The following is a 22,617-nucleotide window of genomic DNA, read 5'->3' on the forward strand; positions in this document are numbered from 1 at the left end:
CAATAAGTTGTCAATAAGTGATTCAAGAAGTTATTCACAAGTTACTGAAGGCATAACCTTATAAAAAAAGAAAAGTAGATGGGGAGCATAAATGGAGAGAAATGGGAAGGAAGGAAGGTTGAAAAACTGCATAGCATAGCCCAGCATGCAAGGGAACGAGGTTGTGAAAAAAGGAGGACTTGGTGTGGTACCGCCACCTCCTCCGCCCTTTGGTCTCTGCCCCTTCTGCAGAGCTTCCAGCAGCGCTATGCTGGGACAGAGCCTGGGGGTTCCCAGTCTCTGTGGTCCCTAGGAGTTACTGTCAGGAAGACCCGGGGCAGAATTTGCCATCTTCAGTGGAAAACAAGTGGTGGTTACTAGTTATTCTGACCATGTACTTTGGAATGGGATTTGCCACACCTATCTTCCTAGTAAGACACCAACTGCGTAAGAAATAAGGATGTTTTAGTTAATCCATAAAACAGGTAACTAATGAATGGACTTCTCATCTTTCCATAGCAATATTTTCCCTTTTATTTCTTTTTTCCTCCTTTCTGCACCCTCAAACCCCCAAAATTACAAAATACAAAAACACGGCCTAGAAAAGCCATGCTTTGTGTCTTCCACAAGTTCACCGCCATCCAACGGGAAGGAAGAGCAGCCACCGTACAGGCCCAGATTGGCGGGGTACTCACGTTGGTGTTGCACAGCTTGTACTGGCGATAGGCCCCAATGCAAGAGATGGCTGCAGACCGGGCTGGCTGGGAAAAGCTTGGGCTGCCCTGGGGGCCCCCATGGTGTGGCTGCTGCTAAGCTCTGGGCTGTGGAAGAGACTCGAAGCTGCAGGGAAGCCTTGGTCATAGGTCAAAGGGAGCTGGTAGATGGAGGTCTCTGAGGCCTGTAGTCCAGAACGAGGGCCACTGTCACTCTGGTACAGAGGTCCATGGTGGGGGGCCCGGCGGGCTGGTGGGCTATAGCCATGGCTAGGACTAGATGCTCCCTGCGACCTGGATTGCCGGGACGAGGGCTTCTGCCTCCGAAGCCTCTGTGGTGAGTGTGCGGAGTCCGTCTGCAGTGGTAGGATGTACGGGGCCTTCCCATAGCCATACTTGCCAGGGCCGATGGGACCTCGGGTCCTGCTGCTACAGAGAGACACATAAGAGGAGAGATGAACAGTCAAGGGAATTGTCACGCTCACCCAGAAGCTCTGGTACACAGTAGAGGGACTGGGTAGAAATGGAAGCTTGGGAGAGAGCCTACAGTGCGTCAGGGAGGTAGGGGGGGCATTCCCAGAGCAGGGAGTGGTGTGGGGCTGGAACAAGGCTCTGCAGAGGCTGGAAGGTGGGATGAAGGAGGGAAATCAGCCGTGCGTGATGTCAGGGGTTGAAAATGGGGTTAGGATGGTAAGCTGTGGTCAGTATGTAACTTATATCAGGGGGTTTGGGTATTTGCATGGGTTATAGGGAGCCACGGAAGGTTTTTTGAGAAGTATAAGATATAATTGTAATTTAGCCATAGTAACTTCCTGTTCTTTTTTTTTTCTGATATAGTTTGTGGGGATTTTTCTCACTCAACTATGCCTGATATTTCAGACCCTGTTTCCATACCATTCATGCCCAAATAGCTTTTCCAGGTAAGCAGAACTTAGCTAAGCAACCAAATTCTAGTGCAGTCCTGGGCCTGACTTGTGCTGGGTCAAACTTAATCTCTAAGAAATGAGAGGAGGTTCAGGACCTGGAGATTCCATCACTCTCCAGGCAACCCGTGTCAAACAGCAGGTCAGCGGCCATCTTCCTATCCGTGTGGATTTTGTCGAGACCTGTTGCCTTGTGAAACCTTATGAAAATCATATAAACAATGGTGTGTTTGGAAGTGCTTGGCAACTGGCATTCCACAGGGGGTAAAGTTGTAGCATTTTCTCATTTCCATAGTATAAATACCCCCACCATGGCCAATTCCAGGCTGCCATCATGGAGACACAATCCGCTGGAGCGAGGAGGGGCAAATCAGCTCCAGCACACACTGCGTGTAAACGTGCCACACAACAACTGTCTGCATTACAAGGGAGTGGGAAAGAAGCACAAAAATGAATCAAGGGGTTCCCGAGACTTCAGCCTTACAAATGAAAGCAACTAGAACATCACGCAGGGCAGGATAAAGGCCTTGGAGGCATTGCCGAAACGGTGCTTTGGGAACGCTGAGGCAAGAGGAAGCACTGTGGTCTGGAGGGATCTGAGAAGGTTTCGCCACCACTAGTCTGCGACTTGGGGAGCACAGGTTCCAATATTCTGTGGAAGGACTTAAGTAAGTCATATAACTCTTATTTGTAAAATGACTAAACTGGATTAAATGACTGCGAAGGTCGTTCCAGCTCTAAAATTATATGCTTCCATAATAATTAATTCTACTTTTATGTAAAACTGGAAAGGTGCCCAAGGGTTTCTACAAGATGGCCCCATTAAAATAAGCACATTAAAATAGCAATCAAGGTGAAACATTAATTTTTGCCCTCATGAGGAAATTCTTTCTTCACTATACATAACCACTGAATATAAAATTTAACAGACAACTAATTATTAACATCTTTATCACTAATTGTACCTTCATTCTTAGCTGATATGGCTTTGAATTAAACTATGCTATAGTGCTTATTTTGCCTTTAGGCACTTCTCAATTAATCTTGGCAACACTTGGGACTCTGTTAATGATGAGGGATCCAGCATGCGGCTTTAAGAGATGCATTTAAGAAGTCAGTCTTAAAAATATGTATAACTTGAATGTAATTTGCGTTTTTCTTTCTCATGCAGGCCAGGTAAAATGAATGACATCATGCAAACGCAAAGGAAAGAATTTCTCTGTGTGCGTATATGGGTGTCTTTTTTTTTTGAAAGATCTGAAAGCCTACCAAAATTTCTAGCCTCAAAGTAAATACTGGGTGGAGACCCCCAGCTGAAGGTAACAGAAATAGGGATGTGAGCAGGGCTTCTCAACTTGAATGTGCCCAGGAACCACCGGCAGATCTTGCTGAGAGACAGGTCCTGACTCGAGGTCTGGGGTGGGGCCTGAGGTTCTGCATTTGCTACAGGCTCCCAAGTGGTGCTGGGGCTGCTGGTCCACAGACCCCCAGCTCTGAGAAACAGTCATGGGAGAGAATTGAAATTCCAAACAAGATGGTGAAAATTCAACAGCCAAATGTATCGTGTTATTGAAGAAATATAGGAATAAAGTAAAAACAAACAAAAATCTCTGAGTTTGTGACATCTATAAAAACTTTGCTGTCCCAGGCCATACTGCATGCTGCAGCTCAGCCCGTGAGGGCTGACTGGCCCTCAGCCCTTGGGGGCAGAGGAGGTGGAGCACCTGCTGGTGGCTGAGGACTTGTATAAGCATCTTTTCAAAGGCTGCCCATCACTCCTGAGGGGGTAATGCATACATGTGCAAATGTGCAAATGTATATTTTTGTATTTGCACGGCCTTCTGGGAGGCTCTGTCCAAGTGGGAGAACCATTCAAAACGCACGAATAGCAACACTATTTGAAAGATGACCATTTGTAAACAAATGACAAGCTGATTCTGAGAATCAGACTAAAAAGAATGAGCAGTCAGTTAGGGTATGACCATGAGAGATGTGATTTCTGCATACTTGACTCGGAACACTTGGACACACAGCAGGGTCGTCCCCACTTGGCCACAAGGACGTGTGTTTCCCTCACAGCTGGTCAGAGCTAATCATCCTGATGGTTCACAATGGCCTCCTCCCCACCAGGCCACTTGCAGAGCAGCTTACATGAACCAGGCAGATTTATGCATAGTTGGGATAATAAGCACAGATGTGGCCGAGGGCAACCCTGTGGCCAGTTACCCTCCCAGGGGTCCATGCGGTAGATGCCTGGGGGGCTGTTAAGCTGATTAGTTCTGCTTGGTCTTCCCATAACCCATTGCCAGAATTTTACTATGGCCTCCCCTATTGTCAAAGTTCTAATTCCAGAAAGTGAAGCCTGAAGAAAGAAACAGGAAAAGCCTGGTTTGAAGATCAAAGATATACATGCCAGTGTGACACAGTAGTTAATGAACAACTTGGACTCTGAAGCCAGGGTTCCTGGGTTTATATCCCACCCCTGCTACTTACTAATGTACTTATGTATGTACTGAACCTTTGAAAACATTACTCAGTCTTCTGATGCCTCAGTTTCTTCAAACAGGTCCAAGGCTAGGATGAGGCCAGTGAAGCATGTAGTGTCCAGTACATTCTGGTTGAACCTGAGAGCAATGTCTTCTGAAATTTTTTACCTAAAGGCCTCGCCCTAGCCCAGTCCTCAGTTTATAAATAAATATGATGATAGCATCTTTCTCATAGGTTGTTGCAAACAGTAAACAACTAAGAGCAACAGACTTAAATAATGACTAGCATAGAGCATGCATGATGCAAGTATTTGCTTTTAAAAAATGCTCTGGCTTGGCCATTTAACAGCTCTACAGACTTTGGAAAAAACTGTGCCCTCAGTTTTCTTACCTACAAATAGGAGTATAGCCACTAGGATGGCTATGAGAAAAAGGACAGATAGTAAAAGTGTTGAAGAGGATGTAGAGAAACTGGAACCCTCACACATTCCTGGTGGGGATGAAAAATGGTACAGTCACTTTGGAAAATTATCTGAACGTTCCTCAGAAAATGAAATGTAGAGTTACCATGTGCCCCAGCTATTCCAATCCTGGGTACATACCCACGGAAATGAAAACATATGTCCACACAAAATCTTAACCCAAATGCCTTTCAAGTGAGAACAGACAAACAAAACAGTAGTATACTACTCAGCCACAAAAGGGATGAAGCATTCATGTACACTATGATACAGGTGAACCTTGAACACATTCTAAGCGAAAGGAGCCAGACACAAAAGGGATGTTTTGTATACTTCCATTTACATGAACTGTCCAGAAGAGGCAACTCCACAGGGACAGGAAGTAGACTGGTGGTTGCCCATTAGATAGTGACGATGGTTGTACAACCTTGTGGATATACTAAAAACCACTGAATTATACACTTCAAATGGTGAATTTTTATGGTATGTTAATTTATCTCAATAAAGATGTATTTTTACATGAGAACATGAATAATATCGATTTTATCTACTGACAATGATGTTGTAAAGATCACATGGAGGTTACTAACAGGAACACATTTTTTAAATCTAAAAGCAGTTTCTGTCATGTTTTCCATCATTTATCTCCACAACCTTTAACACGCAAACCTTTACCGAGCAACTTCTATGAACATCTACTGTGCACTGTGTGTGACGTTTTCCTGCCTGTCCACACTCCCCGCCCTGATGACATATGTAGATGCAGAGCCCCTTCCCGACGGCACGGCTCACGGGCGAAACGCCACAGCAAGCGTTCTGGCACCAGGCCCAGGCCCAGCTCCCCCAGTGACCTACCATGGGTTTGACGGAAATTGTTGTTTCTTGAGATAATGGCTGCAAATAGCATTTTGGAGAGGGTAATAAACACATAAAATATTTTCCTCACAGCATGCTGGCTGCCATCCAGGGGTTCATTATGTGTGATGTTGTGCAGCTTTGTGATGTTAATGCTAATCAGTGTGATGATTCCACATCCAGGCTCCTAACTAGGCAGGAACACTAGAAATGTGTCATCCAAAACCATCACCCGTAACTGACAACACCCATATTTCTATTCCCTGTCCAAACCCCTCTCCTGAAAGTCAACCGCACAGACCCAACTAACCTCTAGGCCAGGAGTCCCCAAGCTCCAGGCGCAGACCGGTACCGGTCCGGGCCTGTTAGAAACCGGCCACAGCAGGAGGTGAGCTTGAATGTAGTGCGCTTGAATCATCTCAAAACTATCCCCCTATTCCCTGGTCCATGAAAAAATTGTCTTCTACCAAACTGGTCCCCGGTGCCAGAAAGGCTGGGGACCACTTCTCCAGACTAGAGTCGCTTATCACCTGTGATGTGCGTGAAAGTCCCCTGGGAATCTTGTCAAAGTACAGCCTCTGATTATGCATTTCTAACAAGCTCCCAGGTGATGCTGATGCTGTGGGTCCTGGGTGCACACCTTGGCAGCCTCACAGAAATCTAAAACTCAACACATTCAGGCCAAAATTCATCCTCTTTGCTCACCTCTAATTCTTCTTATATTTTCCATCTCAGTAGTTCTCAAACTTAAGCAAGCAACAGATTACCTGGAAATCTCATTTAAATTGCTCAAATGGTCATTGAACACCACATGCAAAGTTTGATTCAGATCTGGGGTGGGACTGAAATGTGCATTTCTAACGAGTTCTCAGGGAGGAATTAAGGGGAAGAATTAAGAGGTCCGTGGTGCTCCATGCATGCCTGTCAGAGCTGGAAAGCCACCAGGTGAGGCTGTCTGTCTGCTTGCAGCTAGGAGGTGGCATCAAACCTCTTTCCTTAGTTTCCAGTACAGAGTAAACCAAACAGAGTAAGACCCTGCTCTCCGGAAGCCAAGTGTTTGTATTTCTTACACTCTCCATTTTTATCCCTTTGTTTTCCCTTAGAGCTCAGTCAAGTCTCTGTGAGAGGGCCAGCCTTTCTCAGCTGTGCTAACATGAACTGCACATGGGCCAGGGTATCCCTCAGAGCAGCAGCCCAGGGAGCCGCCCGCAAGGAAGCCCAGCCACCTGAGCCAGCAGCCCGTTGGAACCCTGACTCAGCTGCCCCTGCTCACACTGCTTCAGCTTGGGATTTGGGGTTTTACAGCATTACAAAGGTGGCATTCCCTGCAGCCAGGTCCCTGCGTTGAGTTGTTAGGTAAACAGACATCAATTCCCCACAGGAAGACGGGAAGGAAGCTAGTAGGGTGAAAGATGATTTATTCCTGAGACAGCTCAGAGAACCAAAGTGGATGGTGCCCCTGCACTAGAGGCTGTTGAGAAAATCAAAGAACCTACGGAATCTCACTATATCTAATGAATAGTCTACACTGATTTGAAGGGAGCCTTCGTGTCACATTTGCACTTTGCACTGACATTATATGCCAAAACTAAACTCTTACTCAGCCAGTGTTTTGAGGCAAATTTACCTGGCCAGTCTTAGCACTGAAGATAGGCCTGAGGGAATAAGAAGGCAAACATCACAGGCCCCTACTCACAAATGCAGATACTGCCTCCAAAATGCCACATTGTCCCTCCCTCTCCTCTCATGAGGAAACAAGGCATTTCCAAGTGGCATTTTAAGTTTGGAGAAGGGGAGGGAGATGTAACTTGCAATTATCAAGTAAAATGCTTTTTCCAAAATCCATTAGTATGACCAAATGCATTTTTAAAGAGGTTTTCATAGACATGTTAAAAAGACACTAAGCCATAGGAGTCCTAAGTAGGAATTATCGTCTCAAGTGCTTACAGATGTACACAGAAACGAGGGCTCAAGGTCCTCAGTGCGGCCCTGTTGAGCAGGTGGGACTCCTGAAACAACCCTAGTAGAACTACGTGTTTCAGCAACCTCTCCTCCCCCACCAACGCCCACCCAACGGTGCCTCCCAAATAACCTTGATTACAGCCAGAGAAGAGAAAACCAAATATCAGCACCAAAAAAGGAAACAGGTCTCTTTAGAATTTGCAAAACTAGAGCTTTGTCTGTCACAAGCCAAAGTCTGAGGCACGGACAGCACTGTACGGTTTGTACCAGAGAAAATGAAGAAGGTGCTATGCCTCGGAAGTATTTCCTCAAACTAAAGGAATTAAACATTCGCCAAGCAGGCAGACGAGGAAGGACTGAGAGGCAGTCACCAGAGATCTGGCCTGAGGTGGGAAGCCATAGACACTCCAGATCTGTTTAGGAGCCTGAGACAGGAGGGACCCACCAAGCTTTGTGGGGAAGCCCACATCCCGCCTGGCCCCTGACCAGGGCATGGGAGGGAAGTGAAAAGGAGGGCCCCCATGTATGCTCTGGGTGATGTAAAAGGGTCTTTGTGGAGATGGTGGCAGCAGAGGAAGAAGGCAGCAGTGAGGCAGAGCAGACAGCCTGTCCCTCACCAACTCGGCACAGAAGCCCCTCACGCGGATTCAAGTCACCCAGGGAGGGGGGCAAGAATCCTGACTGAACCAACTATAAACCCTGAGTTGATCATGTTTAATATGATATGTTGAGCACCAGAGTTTCCTGGAATTGGTAGTTTTCCTGTAGCAACAGAAATAGGGCTCAGGAACCATGCCAGCTATACCAAAATCAATCGCATCTTGCACATATATGAGTATGATTATAAATTGTAAATCTGGGACTTCCGCCAAGATGGAGGCGTAGGTGGATACACTAGGCCTCCTCGCACAACCAAAAGAGGAACAACAACAAATTTAAAAACAAAAACTACAGAACTGGCAGAAAATCGAACTGTAGGAAGTCCGACAACCAAGGAGTTAAAGAAAGAAACATTCATACCAGACTGGTAGGAGGGGGCAGAGAAGGGCAGCCCAGGGTGGAGAGGACTCATGGTAAGAGGCGGCGGCTGCAGACAAGGCGGTCCCACATTCACACACAGATAAACCAGGAGAAAAACTGGGGAGCAAGACAGACCTCGAAACCCAGGGTCCAGCGGGGGGAAATAAAACCTCAAACCTCTGACTGAAAACATCTGTGGGGGTTGAGGGCGGCAGAGCAAGAGAAACTCCCAGCCTCACAGGAGAGTTCGCTGGAGAGACCCACAGGGTCCTAGAATGTACAACAAGCCTACCCACACGGGAATCAGCACCAGAAGGGCCCAATTTTGCTTGTGGGTAGTGGGGGAAGTAACTGAAAACCAGCAAATAGCAGAGCAAGCGGCACTGTTCCACTCCTGGGACCCATCCCCCATGGACAAAGCATCAGCAACGTGGTTTCCCTCCCTGGTGAACAACTAAGGCTCTGCCCTTACTATGAAACAGGTGCGCTGAGACAACAAAAAAAATGCCCAAGTGAAAGAACAGATCAAAGATCCAGAAAAAATACAACTAAGCAAACAAAGAGATAGCCACCCTATCAGATGCAGAGTTCAAAACACTGGGGTGATCAGGAAGCTCAGAGAATTGGTTGAGTATGGTTGCAAATAGAGGAAAAAATGAAGGCTATGAAAAGTGAAATAGACAGGGGGAGGGTAAGAATAGTATAGAAAATGTAGAAGCCAAAGAACTTATATGTATGACCCATGGACATGAACTAAAGTGGGGGAATGCAGGGGGGAGGGGTGTACAGGGCAGAGAGGAATAAAGGAGGGAAAATGGGACAACTGTAATAGCATAATCAATAAAATATATGTTTAAAAAAAGTGAAATAAAGGAAAATGTACAGGGAACTAACAGCGACAGGAAAGGCACCCGGACTCAAATCAATGGTTTGGAAGAAGGAAGAAACATTCAACCAGACCCAAATGAAGAAATAAGAATTCAGAAATATGAGGAGAGGCTGCAGAGCCTCCAGAACAACTTTAAACATTCCAATATCTAAATAATAGGGGTGCTCAAGGAGAGAGGGAAGAGCAGAATTGAAACAAATAATGAAGGAGAACTTGCCCAATATGGCAAAGGAAATAGAAGTTGGACCCAAGGAGACACACCAAGGCACATCATAATTACATGACCCAAGATTAAAAATAAGGAGAGAATCTTAGAAGCAGCAGAGAAAAAGGGGACCATTACCTACAAAAGAGTTCCCATAGGACTATCAGCTGATTTCTCAAAAGAGACCATACAGCAAGAAAGGGCTGGAAAGAAGGTATTCCAAGTCATGAAAGGCAAGGACCTAGATCCAAGATTACTCTATCCAGCAAAGCTATCATTTAGAATGGAAAGGGGCAGATAAAGTGCTTCCCAATAAGGTCAAGTTAAAGGAGTTCATCATCACCAAGCCCTTATTATATGAAAGGTTAAAGGAACTTATCTAAGAAAAGAAGCTCAAATTCAGAGGACACATGGACAAAACTAGGGTGGGGGTAATGGGGGGGAAGGGCGGAGGGTTGGGGTGGGTGGGCTGGAATGGGAGTAGGGGGGAGAAAACTGTAACTTGACAATGATTAAAATAAAAAGAATTTTTTTTTAAATTTAAAAAAAAGAAAAAAAAAGAAAAAGAAGCTCAGAAATATGAGCAGTAAATGGCAACCAACTCACAACTATGAACAACCAAAAAAAATGAACTAAGTAACAACTAGAACAGGAACAGAATCACAAAAATGGAGAACACATAGAGGGTTATTAGCAGGGGAGGGGGAGAGAGGGGGAAAGGTACAGAGAAGACGTAGCATAAGTGGTAGGTAGAAAAATAGACAGAGGAAGGTTAAGAATATATAGACATATAGAAGCCAAGAACTTATACGTACGCCCGTGGACATGAACCAAAAGTGGCAGTGCTGGTGGAAGGGGGTGTGAAGGGCAGAGGAGAATAAAGGACGTAAATGAGACAATGTAATAGCATAATCAATAAAATATATTTTTAGAGAAATTATAAATCTGAAGCGGAGCCGAAGCATCATTAATAGAATAACGAGTGAGCTAAATTATGGAAACTACCCAGAGTACACGTGGAGAGTGATGCATCTGTTTAAGGAGAAGTGAGGCATGATGTATATACCGATAGAGAACAGTCTCCAAAATATGGTTAAGTGAAAAAGAACACGACACCGAAGACCACACAGGAAAAAAGATATGCATATGTATGTTGGATGCAGGAACACAACTTCTGAACTGACACAAAATGAAATGGGCCATGAGTTCCCTCTGGGAAGCAGACTTCCACTGGTGGAAGGCAGCAGATTCATTTGTCAGTTCTTATCCTATTGTGCCACCATAAAAAATTTTTTGCCTTCTGCACAGGATTTCAATATAATGAAAGAATATGAAAAACACTAACCTGTTTTCCACTGAATTTTTAAAAATGTAACTGTGGATGTGGGAGGGCCATAAGAAGCAAATGCAGGAGTCTGCCATCAGAACTGTCTGAAGCCATGTCTACTGTACAGGCAATGCCACTAAGAGAAACCAAGTCAGTACACTTAAACTTAAATACACAGGCATTGTGACTGGACACAAAATACTCACTCAGAAACAGGCTGTAAGTCCCAAAGACTGAGGGGACAGAAATAGTTTGGGGACAAAATATTCTTCTGAAATATCACCATCAATAACTGAAAAGTCATAAACTCCCAGAAAGATTTTAGATCAACAAAGGCCATCAGTAGCCTCATGTCCAGACAGGACCGTTGTTGAGTGAAAGGCTTGGCTCCTTCACAAGTCCTCCCGTTCTTTGGGGCAAGGCTTGCCAGTTTCTTACTCCTGTGTGCACGATCCCCCGATTCTAGCAGTGGGTCTGACCCAGAACCAGAGGCACTCTGTGAAGGTTTGTTGAAGTAACAAATATGAGACCATAGTTATTGCTCAGCAATATCTAACCGATGGGTTCAGTAAGTCTACCTCTCTGGCTCTGCCAGTAGAGATAAAAAGGCTCTGATTCCAATAAGCAAGAAGTCAGACAGCCCAGTTATATGGGTGGGCAGCAAAGGGAGCTGGTGAAATTAAAAGTCAGGAGCCATTGGCCACCTAGAGTGACCAAAGAGCCTGAATTCCAGGGGAGGAAAATAGGGGTCACAGGAGGGTGGGCATGCAACAGTAGCTGAAGGGAAGAAACCTGCATTTATGGAGGAGCCACAGGATCCCAGGTAAATGGAATCAAAAGTAATCTGCAGCCTGAAACTGGAAAGAGAGCCCCATGTTCCTAAAACCCTCCCTGTTCCATTATGTTCACCTGCCAAGGGAGAAAAGAGAGCATGTGCTAAGTTCAAAGAGGCCGTGAGCAAATGGTTTAGGTTGAGTGCATCTGTCTCCTGGGAAGTTCAGGAACACTGAAACTGCTGCCAAGGCTGTTCCAGGCAATCAATCATCTGGTGTCTACAGAAGATAAGAGGAAAACTAACCACTTAGGGAAACAAAAATTAAGATGATGGAAACAAAAGCTCTCTTGGTTGCCTACTGTGTGGCACACTGTCATATACATTCGCCATTTTGCCCAGTTCTAACTGCTGATCCCAAGAAGGATTTAAGACCTATGTCTAAAGACCAGTGTGAGAATCAGCTGACAGTTTGCTCTGAGCCTTCAGAGGAGGAGGATCCCAAAGGCTTATAAGTTGGGGAGGGAGAGGAAAGAGTGGGATACAGACAGAAGTGATGAATTTGTACTAATAAGAGAAGGAAAGAGATCTTTTCATCAACAGATTCAGGAATACCACCTGGAATCAAGAGGCAGGCAACCTAGCAAGGGAAGCAGAAAGGTGGTTTTGGAGCGACTATGAGTTTCAAAGGCCCTTTTTGCAACTGGAAGCCAAGCTTCAAAAATACCTATGCACAGTGACCCACCCACTAGTCTCCCAGGAGGTGAGGTCCACGGGGGTGGCCCCCACACAATCCTAAAATAAGACTGAGGAGCAGCCTTCAGAACTGACCCGTCTGTCTGGGATGAGGAACCTGCGGAGACGACTTGGACTCTGACTCCAGTTGTTGCCATCAGGCTCCTTCTCCTTGTCTGGGGGATGGTGTTTGAAAATGAGACAAGTCATCACAAGTGCTCACTGTGCATCTGAGGTGGTCCTGTGTTTCCAGGTGGGCCTGAGAGGTGGAATGAGACAAGTAGTGGGCTACCAGGGAACAGATTGTCAGACCAACAGAAAGCAGTGGTGTCTGGAGGCTGCAGGGAATGCCACTCACAGCAGAGCAGGTATTCACTGTGCAGGGACATCTGGGTGCTGAAATCCAGTGTGTCCTCGCCAGCAGGGAAATGAATCTGGTCAGAGGAAGAGGCATCTTGTTTGGGAGTCACACAAAGGTGAATAGTGGGCTGGTGGAGGTCCAACAGAGAGACATTTCCAGTTCAGGCTGAGCCAATATTAGAGAACTCAGAACAAAGAGGTGAGAGCCCTACCTTCCTTTGCGGCTGGGCAAGGCATCCCAGAAGGTGAGGAGGGTAAGAGGTCAACTGGGCAGGGGCAGTAACGTGGAATGGCAGAAAGAAACTAGGCGCTCCAGCAAGCAGGTGGGGTCAGCCACAGGTTACCAGTGTCATCACAGCTAAGTCACTCCCCATCCCTCACTCATCCCCAGCAGTGAAAAGAGAGAACCATGCCTACCTCAGCTGGCTTTCACATGGGTGAAATGAAACAGTACAGGTAAAGTGCCTAGCACAGAGCTTGGCCCTCAGGGACACTCCATAAATGGTGGTTACCATGAGGGTGGTACTGTTGCAAAGTTGAGAGACACAAAAGCCTGTAACCTTGACACATGAAGGTCACTGCAGAGGCATCCAGCTGAACGTGGGCTGAGTGCTACCAAGCAGGCTTTTCATGAAAGAACAGTAAATGCTTTCATTTCCCCAGTGTCACTGAGAGCAGCCCTCATGGGAGTCCAACCTGTTGCTGGCATGGGTTGTAATCTGAACCTGAGCAGCCCTCCAGGGCCACAGGGGCTCAGGGAAACCAAATGAGACTGCCCGTGGGGCACGGTGCCTGGCTGGGGCAGGTGCTGAGCAAATGTGAGCTCCTAACCCCTCTCCTCTGGGGACTCTCCAACTGTGCCCCCCACCCAGGGGCTGACCCCAACAAGCTGAAGGAAGCTGAAGGACTATTTTCTGTTAAGTTCTGCTGAATTCATTAATGCAACAGTAATAACAATTAAAATGCAACTTGCATTTATTTCTTTATGTGAAAGGCCCATGGGGGAAGCAATAGTATTTCTCTCATATTCTGGATGTCTCCCAACTCTGAATTTTATACCACCTTCTATATTCCACTTACCATATATCACTTCATTTTATCTCTGTCATAAACATGAAACATTTAAGTATAATAATCATGTGTGAAAATGATGCATACCTTTCTCCCTTGCACCAGAGGCAGTGATTTAGGTGTAAGTCTGTCACCCTTAGTTAATTGAAGGAAAGAGGACTTTGTTCTAGAATTTTAGCCCATCCCTCAAAGTATTTAGCATCATATACTTAAATAAATTCAGTGTTCGGACAGCAACAACTTACTGAACACCTGCCAAATATTTCCTCTATGTTATCCCATTTAACCGTCACTGCACAAAGCAAAGGGGGTCCTTACTCCTATTTTATGGATAAGGAAACTGAGAGTAAAGGACATTAAACAACCTGTCTAAGCTAGTAAGCCTGTGTGAATGAATATTATTGTGATATTAACAAATGTTACTGAATGAATGAATGGTAAGCTCTTAAGGAGCTTAACAGCTGCAATACAGCACAGCTTATAAATACTAAATGCCATTCACAGAGCATTATAGGGATGGGCTGTTGAGAATGAGAATTTACTGGAAAACAGGGGGTGAAATTATTGTTTCCCTCCAACTCCAGAAAGAAATGTTTTTAGCACTAGTCTACAAAAAACTGTGTTCCAATCTCCGAGGAAAAGAGAATCTAGGTTAACTGCTGCTGGGCCCACATGGCCACAAGGGACCACAAATGTTTCCATATGAAGAAGATTCATGAGAGAATAAAGAAAATAATGCGTTTCTGGAGGTCAGACTATGAAGAGGAAAAAGAAGGCTCTAGGGACAAGACCTAATCTTGATCTTGGCCTGACCTATGGGGCATAGAGGTAAGATTAAAGTTGGGAGCAGGAAGAGATAATAACAGGGGTTAAGAACAGGAACTTGGGGCAGACTCTAGTTCAGATCCTACAATCTACCACCGCTGGGGCCTGAGGCTCATCACTTCTCTCTCTAACAGCAAAGTTCCTCTCATAGAAAAGAAGGGGGCGGAGTGGGGATGATACAGATACTTTATGTCTGAGAGTCTTTTGAGATTTAGCTCCAAGTCTTACACACAGAGCATCAGTTTCCTAGGCCTGCCACAGAAAACTACCACAAATTTGGTGGCTTAAAACAACAGAAATTCATTCTCTCACAATTCTGAACACCAGAAGTTCCAGTCAGTTTCAATGGGCTGAAATCAAGTTGTTGGCAGGGCTATGCTCCCTCAGGGGGCTCTAGGGAAGAATCTGTCTTCTTGCCTCTCCCAGTTCTGGCCCTGCCAGTATTCCTTGGCTTCTGGCTGTATCACCCCATTCTTCAAGAGCAGCATCTTCCAAGCTCTAACCTATCTTCACATCACCTTCTCCTCTGTGTTTGTCAACTCTCTGTCTGCTTGTCTCTTACAAGGATAATCATGGTTGCATTTAGGGTGCACCTCGATAACCTAGAATAATCTCTATATCAAGATCCTTGATGATATCTGCATAGTCCTTTTTCCAATAAATTTGTACTTTCAGGCTCCAGGAATTAGACTCTGATATCTTGGGCGTGGGGGACGGTGGGCATTATTCAACTTCCTACACAGTAAACCCTCAGTGAACATCAGCTGTGAATGAACTTGTTAATGTTAATAGAGATTAGCCAAAAGAACTACATATGGCCGAGAAAGGGTCTAAGGATGGGTGAGAAAGGGAGGCTGTTAGCACTTACCATGAGACCTAACAGGGAGGCCACAGCAGTTGTCCCCAAACCCTCTCACACACAAGTAAATTACCTGGACCCACATTATAAGCTCAGAGTGGCAGCAGGCAGAGAGGGGATGCTGGGGTCAGGCAAGCCTGCATCCAGGCTCCACTCTGCTCCTTCCAGGAGCAGGATGCTACGGCTCAGTGCCAACTATAAGATGAGGCTGCTTGAGGCTCAAACAGTGCACATGTGAGTGATGTGGCACATGGTAGGTGCTATAAAATGATCGTTATTAACACAAATGAGTCCGCAATGTGTGCAAGGAAGATAAGGAAATGACAGTAACCTGCACATACAGGAAACGTCCCGGCTCCCACCCTTACTACAAGGCATGTCAGGCTGCCACCAGGCATGCATCCAAGGGGAAGTCCTAGGGGTCTCAGATGCAAAGCCGAGATCCCCCTTCTGGGACACACATATTGCAGTCAGGCTTTTTCCATAGCCCATCATATCTTTCTTCTGGAACCCAGAGTTATGAATGACTTGGAGGAGGTTCAACATAGCATTCTTATGGCAAATGTGATCTTTGTTCTGATAACTAATGAAATACTTCTGACACTTAATGAAATGCCACAAGAAATGAACAAGGGCTCTTTGGAGCCTTGTCTGAGATCAGAGTAACTCAAGCTTAAAATCTGGCTCCAATCCTTCCTAACCTACAGGCAGAAATGTACATACCAGTGGGCCCAGCTCCGCTGCAAACTCCCACTGAACAGGGCTAGGATTTCCGATTTAGAAACCAAAGCATATTAAAACCCCGTTTATCTGGTTAGCATCAACAGGTAACTTCTTGTCAAACAATTCAGGGACTAAGTGGAAATCCTGCTTCAAAAGGTAAAGAAATGAAACTTCCCTTGCAGGAAGAAACAAAAAAAACACCAAAAATGTGAAGTATACATTTCAAACAGATGTACCTGCTTTCTCTGCTAACTGCCCAGGATTGCCAGGGAGATTTTCCAAGGAGAAACACAAACAAAGCCAAAGATTTCCCTTCTCTTTGCCATGTGGTTTCTGCCCCCCTGCGTGTAACAAGACTCCCCAGGTATCTGATGCAGGTCAGGAAACCAGCATGTGGCTTTGTGAAGTTTAATTAACAACAAGTTTTTTATCCTGCATCATGGAGCCCATGGGGCTCCAGGGGCCCCCAGGACAGAAATAACATATTGCTCCAGAGTTATTAATGATGAAATGCAAATAGCCTCCAAGAAAGTGGGCAGGAAAGGAGGAGCTAAAAAAACAAATGATTCCTACTAGCAGCCAGGGACAGTTCCCTGGGGAGGCAGGAAAGGGCGACTAAGCCTGTGATCTAAGCTTGATCTGTCTGTCCTGTTACAAAACTAACAGCCCTTTCAAGCAAAAACACACACATGCTTGTGCAAACATATGCATATGTGCACACACACACTGCACATGTGCACGCTGACACTCATAGGCATGCACGTGCACACTCATACAAGAAGTTACAGAAAAAGACACAAGGCTCTAAAACTCAAAAATAATATATATGTATGGTCAATGATAAAATAATCAGCTATGTTGGTTTTGAACAGTGTCTTATATATTTTTAAAATACTTTTACAGCTATTACCTCACTTGACCCTCTCAATAGACTCTGTGGTAGACAGAGCACATATAATTATGTACATTTTATGGTCTAGATTAAGTGATTCCCGAAGGCTATCCAGCAGGCAAATGGTAGTACTGAGACAGGAAGTGGGGTCTAATGACTCCAAGTCCAGGGCTTTTTTTGAGGTAAGAAACATGAATGCTTCCAACAGAAAAGGGCCAAGGCTCAGGGGGAGACAAAAGAGAAGGTCAGACATGTCGATGATACTTTTAGGAAAACTCACGTTATGAGACAGAAGTCTGAACAGAGGGATCTGAAGGGCAGTGATGTCGATGCATCTGGAGAGAAGGATATCCATCATCTTGTAGAGCGTGATTGAAAGTGCATCTGAGGGCTGCATCTCCCAGCCACCTTCTTCCCTTTCCAGTATTTGGGATGACAGATGGTGGTGGGAACATTTAAAACAGCAATTGGGCCACAATAATGCATCAATAACTAGCAAGAGACATAAACTAATGGAATAGATTTCCATTTTTACAAACATGTAATCTATGGCCCAGAGAAATGAGGTGACCTGCCCAAGATGAAAACACTGGTGAGAGTTGGGAACTGGACCCTGGACTCTGAACTTGGGATGCAAGGCTCTTTATCCCATGCAGCTGCCTCAGGCATCTATTATCTGTAAGCTCATTAGTGGCACTGGTCTTGGTTAACATCAATGCCCAAAGAACACTGAAAGGCAGGGCAGGATGCACAGCTTTCTTCTTCTTTAAGGGGGAAGTACTGCTACATTTCCCCTGGACAACAAGTAGATGTGATGTGGCAAAGTGGCCAGTGGTCCTGCTAGCATAAACATTGTGCTATTGCTTTAGCATTTTTTTAATGGATTTGAGAGAGAAAGAGAAACAAGATTTGTTGTTCCACTTATTCATGCATTCTTTGGTTGCCTCTTGTTTGTGTGCTGACTGGAGATCAAACCTGTAACCTTGGCATATCAGGATGATGCTCTAACCAACTGAGCTACCCGGCCAGAGCACCTTGGGTATTCTGAAGACTTCAAAATGCAAGCATTATTATGGTCATCTGGATAATGCTCCTGCCAGCCAAGATGTCCACATCCTAATCCCTAGAACATATGAATGTTACCTCATGTAGTGAAGGTACTTTGCAAGTGTGGTTAAGTTGAGAATCTTGAGCTGGAGATAGGGCCCTGGGTTACCTAAGTGGGTGCAGTGTGATCACAAGGGTCCTCATAAGAATGAGATCACCAGGTGAAAGTTATAGAAAAAGCAAATGGCAGAAGAGAGTGAGGTGACAGAGAAAAGGCCCAGGAGCCAAGGAACACAAGCAACCTCTTAGAGCTGGAAAAGGGAAGGACATGAATTTCCCCCTGGAGCCCCCAGGAGGAAGTAGCCCGGATGACATCTTGATTTTAGACTTCTGACTTCTATACTGCAAGAGAATAAACTTGGGTTGTTTTAAGCCACTAAATTTGTTGTAAGAGTTACACCATCAATGGCAAGCTAACACACCTGTTGCAAAATTAGAGGGCACGTCTTCGCTGCCCATACAGTAAATGCTCACTTCATGAGATGTGGCACAGCCAAATGTCCTGAAAATCACAAGGGCACTAGGAGAGATTTAGACTGACTATACACCGAAAGCATTATCTAGCTTTAAAACAGCAAAGAGCTGGCTTTCCATGCTCATGGGAACATCTGTCTCAGAGAATTTCTAGTTTGCCCCCCTAGGGCTGCTCCACAGTCCCACTTTAGAAAGGAGGCCGGTGACTGCCCAGTCCTGCCTGGACACACCCTCAAAGGCAGCCTATGCCCCAGACCCACTAGACCGCTTCTGCCTTATAGAACGTGAGGCTCACTCATGCATCCAGGGCGCCACCCCTGCAGTTTGCTTTTTGGGGAATGCCCTCCTCACTCTTGGGCTCTGCTAAAATCCTTCCTTCTTCCTCAAAGCTCAGCGCAGTCATCACTTCCTCTGTGAAGCCTTCCTTGGCCTCCTCCACCCCCACTCTCTCCCCCTTCCCACTCCCAGAGCACCCCTCGTAAGACAGATGGCTGCAAGCACTTGGTCTTAGAAATGCACATTTGCTCGTCTTCGACCCCCAGCGTGAGTCCCTTGAGGAAAGAAGACTTTGCTTCTTGTGTTACCAAAGCATTGCCATCCCCTGCCCATTACAAGTACTTTCTAGCTGTTTTCAACCTGAGAAATGCAAACTCCTGTTTAAAGGAAGTGTCTCTACCACAGAGTTATCTTGATTGCCTGAGAATTTGCTCCAGCTCTGGGCTCCCAGTGTCCCGGCACATGGAAAGCAGTCTGCCACGTTCACCGAGTGCATATGAGTCACGGTGCTGAGCACTGTGTGGGAAGTATTTAATTCATGGCAACCCAGTGAAGCAGGTGAAGCGGGGTTACCATCCCCGTTAGGGAAAGGACACAAGACTAGTAAGTGGCAGAGCTGGGCAGAGAACCCAGATCTATCAGCTCCAGGGCCGAACTCTTCGCTATCATGCAACACACAGCCTTTCAAGATGTGTTAGCTTCTGCACCCACACCCTACCTCAACATCTGAGGGTATGGCTAATAGACTAGACAAAAATAAAACCAATATTTCAAAGAAAAACAGTAAGTGGAAACTGAGCACTAAGTGCTCTTGGGGTGCTGGTCGGCACAGCCTCTGTAAGAACATCCCTGATGCAGGCAAATTCCCTCCTAACCTGAAACCAGCTCCCCATCTCCACAAGGTTCTAGGAAGCCCTCCCTCGGCAACCTTTCTGACACCTGAGATTTATGCCACACTCCACCTCGTGGAAACAGTGGCCATGACTTACACAGTTGTGACTTTCATTTCCCAGCTCCCACAACTGTCTCCAGGAGACAGAAGTTGTGGACATGGCACTGCTCACTGGTGGAGAGGAGGAATGCTCTGCCTCTTGAAGAGCTCTGAATGAAAGCCAGCGAGTCTCCCACCCTCCAGGCTCCAGCCAGTTCACAGGTGTGATGATCAGGAAAACTGGCCACCGTAGGCAAGAGTAAGGAAGGAGGCCCCCTGGCAGGAATGCCTGCCTGGTAGTGGCTCCCTGGCGACCAGAGTGGTGAGGACGGTACGGGCAGCACTCCGCAGGAGGAGTGGGCAGTGCCCTCACACCCTGACTTTGTGGAAGCTGGGTTACACTGGCCAGTAGACATTTACAACATGTTTCTGTGAGGTTATGTGCTTCGACTCTGGGCAGCAGGGACTCTCTCTGGATGGTGTTTTCACCAGACATTTTAGGAACAGAAAGAAACCCATTTGGTTGTGGTGTTACAAATGGGAAGGTTCTACAGTAACAGGACTCCTTCCAGCTTCCTCCAGTGTTCAGGTCTCCATTCCAGAGACTGAGGGAAAGGCTCTTCTACTTGGGACAGTCTTCAGTGTCACAGGAGTGTGTTGCTGCCCGGCTGTACATGCTGCCAGACTCACCCAACACCTCCTCCTCACCCGCCCCTCCCCCTTCAGCCATCACAGGGACACAGCCTTGGGCATGGACAGAGGGAGGACTTAACTGGGTGCCCTAGGGTCTGTTGGCCAAGACCTGCAGGTTGAACACCCCCAGTGTAGGGCCTCCCCACGTGGCCAGTACTCGGACTACATCCGGGGAAAAGGCCACCCTTTTCTGAGCACGCCACACCTAGAAAGGGCATAGGACAGGGTGCCCTTCTGGACTGGACCTCAGTTCCTGGCTCACTGTGTGGCCCCACTTCTCCACCTGATCCTTCCTGCAGAACCAGAGTTCTAACTGTGACTCTCTAACACACTAACACCCAGCCTTTAAACCCATAATGGGAGTTAGAGCTACAGTTTATTGAGCACCTACTATGAACCAGACAATATAAATATATTATTTCATTTAATTGTGCAACAATCCCATGTGATAGGTGTTATTATTACTCTCATTTGAAAGATAAAGCCCCTGAGGCTCAGAGAAGTTTAGTGACTTTCCTAAGTTCAGGATCCTTGAGAGAGCTCTAATAAATACTACATGATTTCAACAGCTTTTCAGAGTGAAATTTGAAGTACATTTTAATGAGACAAAAGTCTAATATGGAAGTAAGTGAACCCCCCAAATTTGCAGATATATTCCAGGTAAGTAAATTCTACTTATTCATCAAGGTTGGGTTCGATTCTACCTGCCCTACACAGCCGTCCCAGATGGCTCCCTCCCACGAGGCATTCCCACCTCCTGAGCTCCGCTCACACCTTGACTGTCTCCCACCACGGGCGGTGTTTCACGGGCTTCCCACTCATCCACCGCCAGAGTATTGGGGCCCCAAGAATTGGGTCTCTGCCTTGTAATTTTTTGAACCCCTTTGGTGCCTGAGACTAGATGCCAAGATTTCCCTGATTAAGAAATGTGAACACTGAGAGGAAGAGATGCAGTTATTTTTAAGCCTTCACCACCAAATCCCATCCATTTTCAAATGTGCCCCAAACTGTCCAATCTCTAAGCAGCTTTTCTCACCATACCTGTTTGAGTGAGCAACCTGACTGCCAAATAACCATTTCCAACACCCATTACAGTGAAGAAAAAATTTAGTGGCTGATTTGGACAGATCTACGTGGAATTCTGCTTCAGTTGACCCAGAACAGTGATCTTGAGCATTTAACTTTATTCTTCTGAGCCTCAGGTTCCCTGTTTATAAAATGTGAATCTATGTATCTACCTCTTGGGGCTGAGGGACTTTGTTACAGTGTGAATCTGTGTATCTACCTCACAGGACTGAGGGACCCGTGTCACAGTGTGAATCTGTGTATCTACTTCACAGGACTGAGGCAGCTGTGTCACAGTGTGGTCCTATGTATCTGCCTCATGGGCCTGAGGGACCTGCGTTATAATGCATTTGATGTAATGCCTGCAGAGAAGACATGCTCCAAAATGGTAGTCATATTCATTGCAGTCAATAATTCATCAAAGTGCCAAAGTGCCCCACAAGGAAGGCATTTACATACATGCGTTCTGATCTGCTAGAGCAGTGGTTTCAAACTCTGGAGTATGTCAAAATAACTTAAAATTAAATTACCTAGGTCACACCACAGATCCCCACAGCAGAATCCCCATTAGGCTGGGCAGATTGTGGGGACTGAACAGCTCTACTTTCAGTAAGACTCCCCACCACTGCAAGTGGTGCTGATATGTGCTCACTAAACCTGGTAAATTCTGCTGCTCAATAGAATTTAAATCAAAGAATTTGATTCCCAAATTCTTTTCCATGGAAATTTGAGGTTCCAAAGATACTTCCAGACCCATGGTTTCCAAATTTGTTTGGAATATATCCATGTCTGAGCACAATCTTTAGAGATTCAGATGTTGGTTTGGGATGTGACCAGAGTGTCAAGATTTCTAAAAAATGGACAAAGAATTCTAATAATCAGCCAAGGTTAAAAACCACTGCTCCCTAGGGATCTAGATCCCAGGCTTTCATAGTATGTCTCTGAGGTTTCAACCAGAGCAGCTCAGCTTTTGCCTTTGTAACAAAGTGAGCTTCCATCTAAGGCTGATTTTGC

The 22,617-nt window shown here is 45.8% G+C and overlaps 1 protein-coding gene and 1 pseudogene across 1 annotated transcript in view; one reads left to right on the plus strand and one right to left on the minus strand.

The window, feature by feature from the left end:
• THSD4 (thrombospondin type 1 domain containing 4) overlaps window positions 1–22,617 on the minus strand; it is a 579,525-nt gene that overhangs the window by 456,877 nt on the left and 100,031 nt on the right. Inside the window, 2 exon segments of the mRNA XM_036028532.1 lie at window positions 675–751; window positions 754–1,121. Coding sequence (XP_035884425.1) covers window positions 675–751; window positions 754–1,121 — 445 coding nt within the window.
• On the plus strand, window positions 248–7,894 carry LOC114492407 (annotated as a pseudogene).

This window comes from Phyllostomus discolor, chromosome 1, assembly GCF_004126475.2.
Source record: "Phyllostomus discolor isolate MPI-MPIP mPhyDis1 chromosome 1, mPhyDis1.pri.v3, whole genome shotgun sequence".
NCBI lineage: Eukaryota > Metazoa > Chordata > Mammalia > Chiroptera > Phyllostomidae > Phyllostomus > Phyllostomus discolor.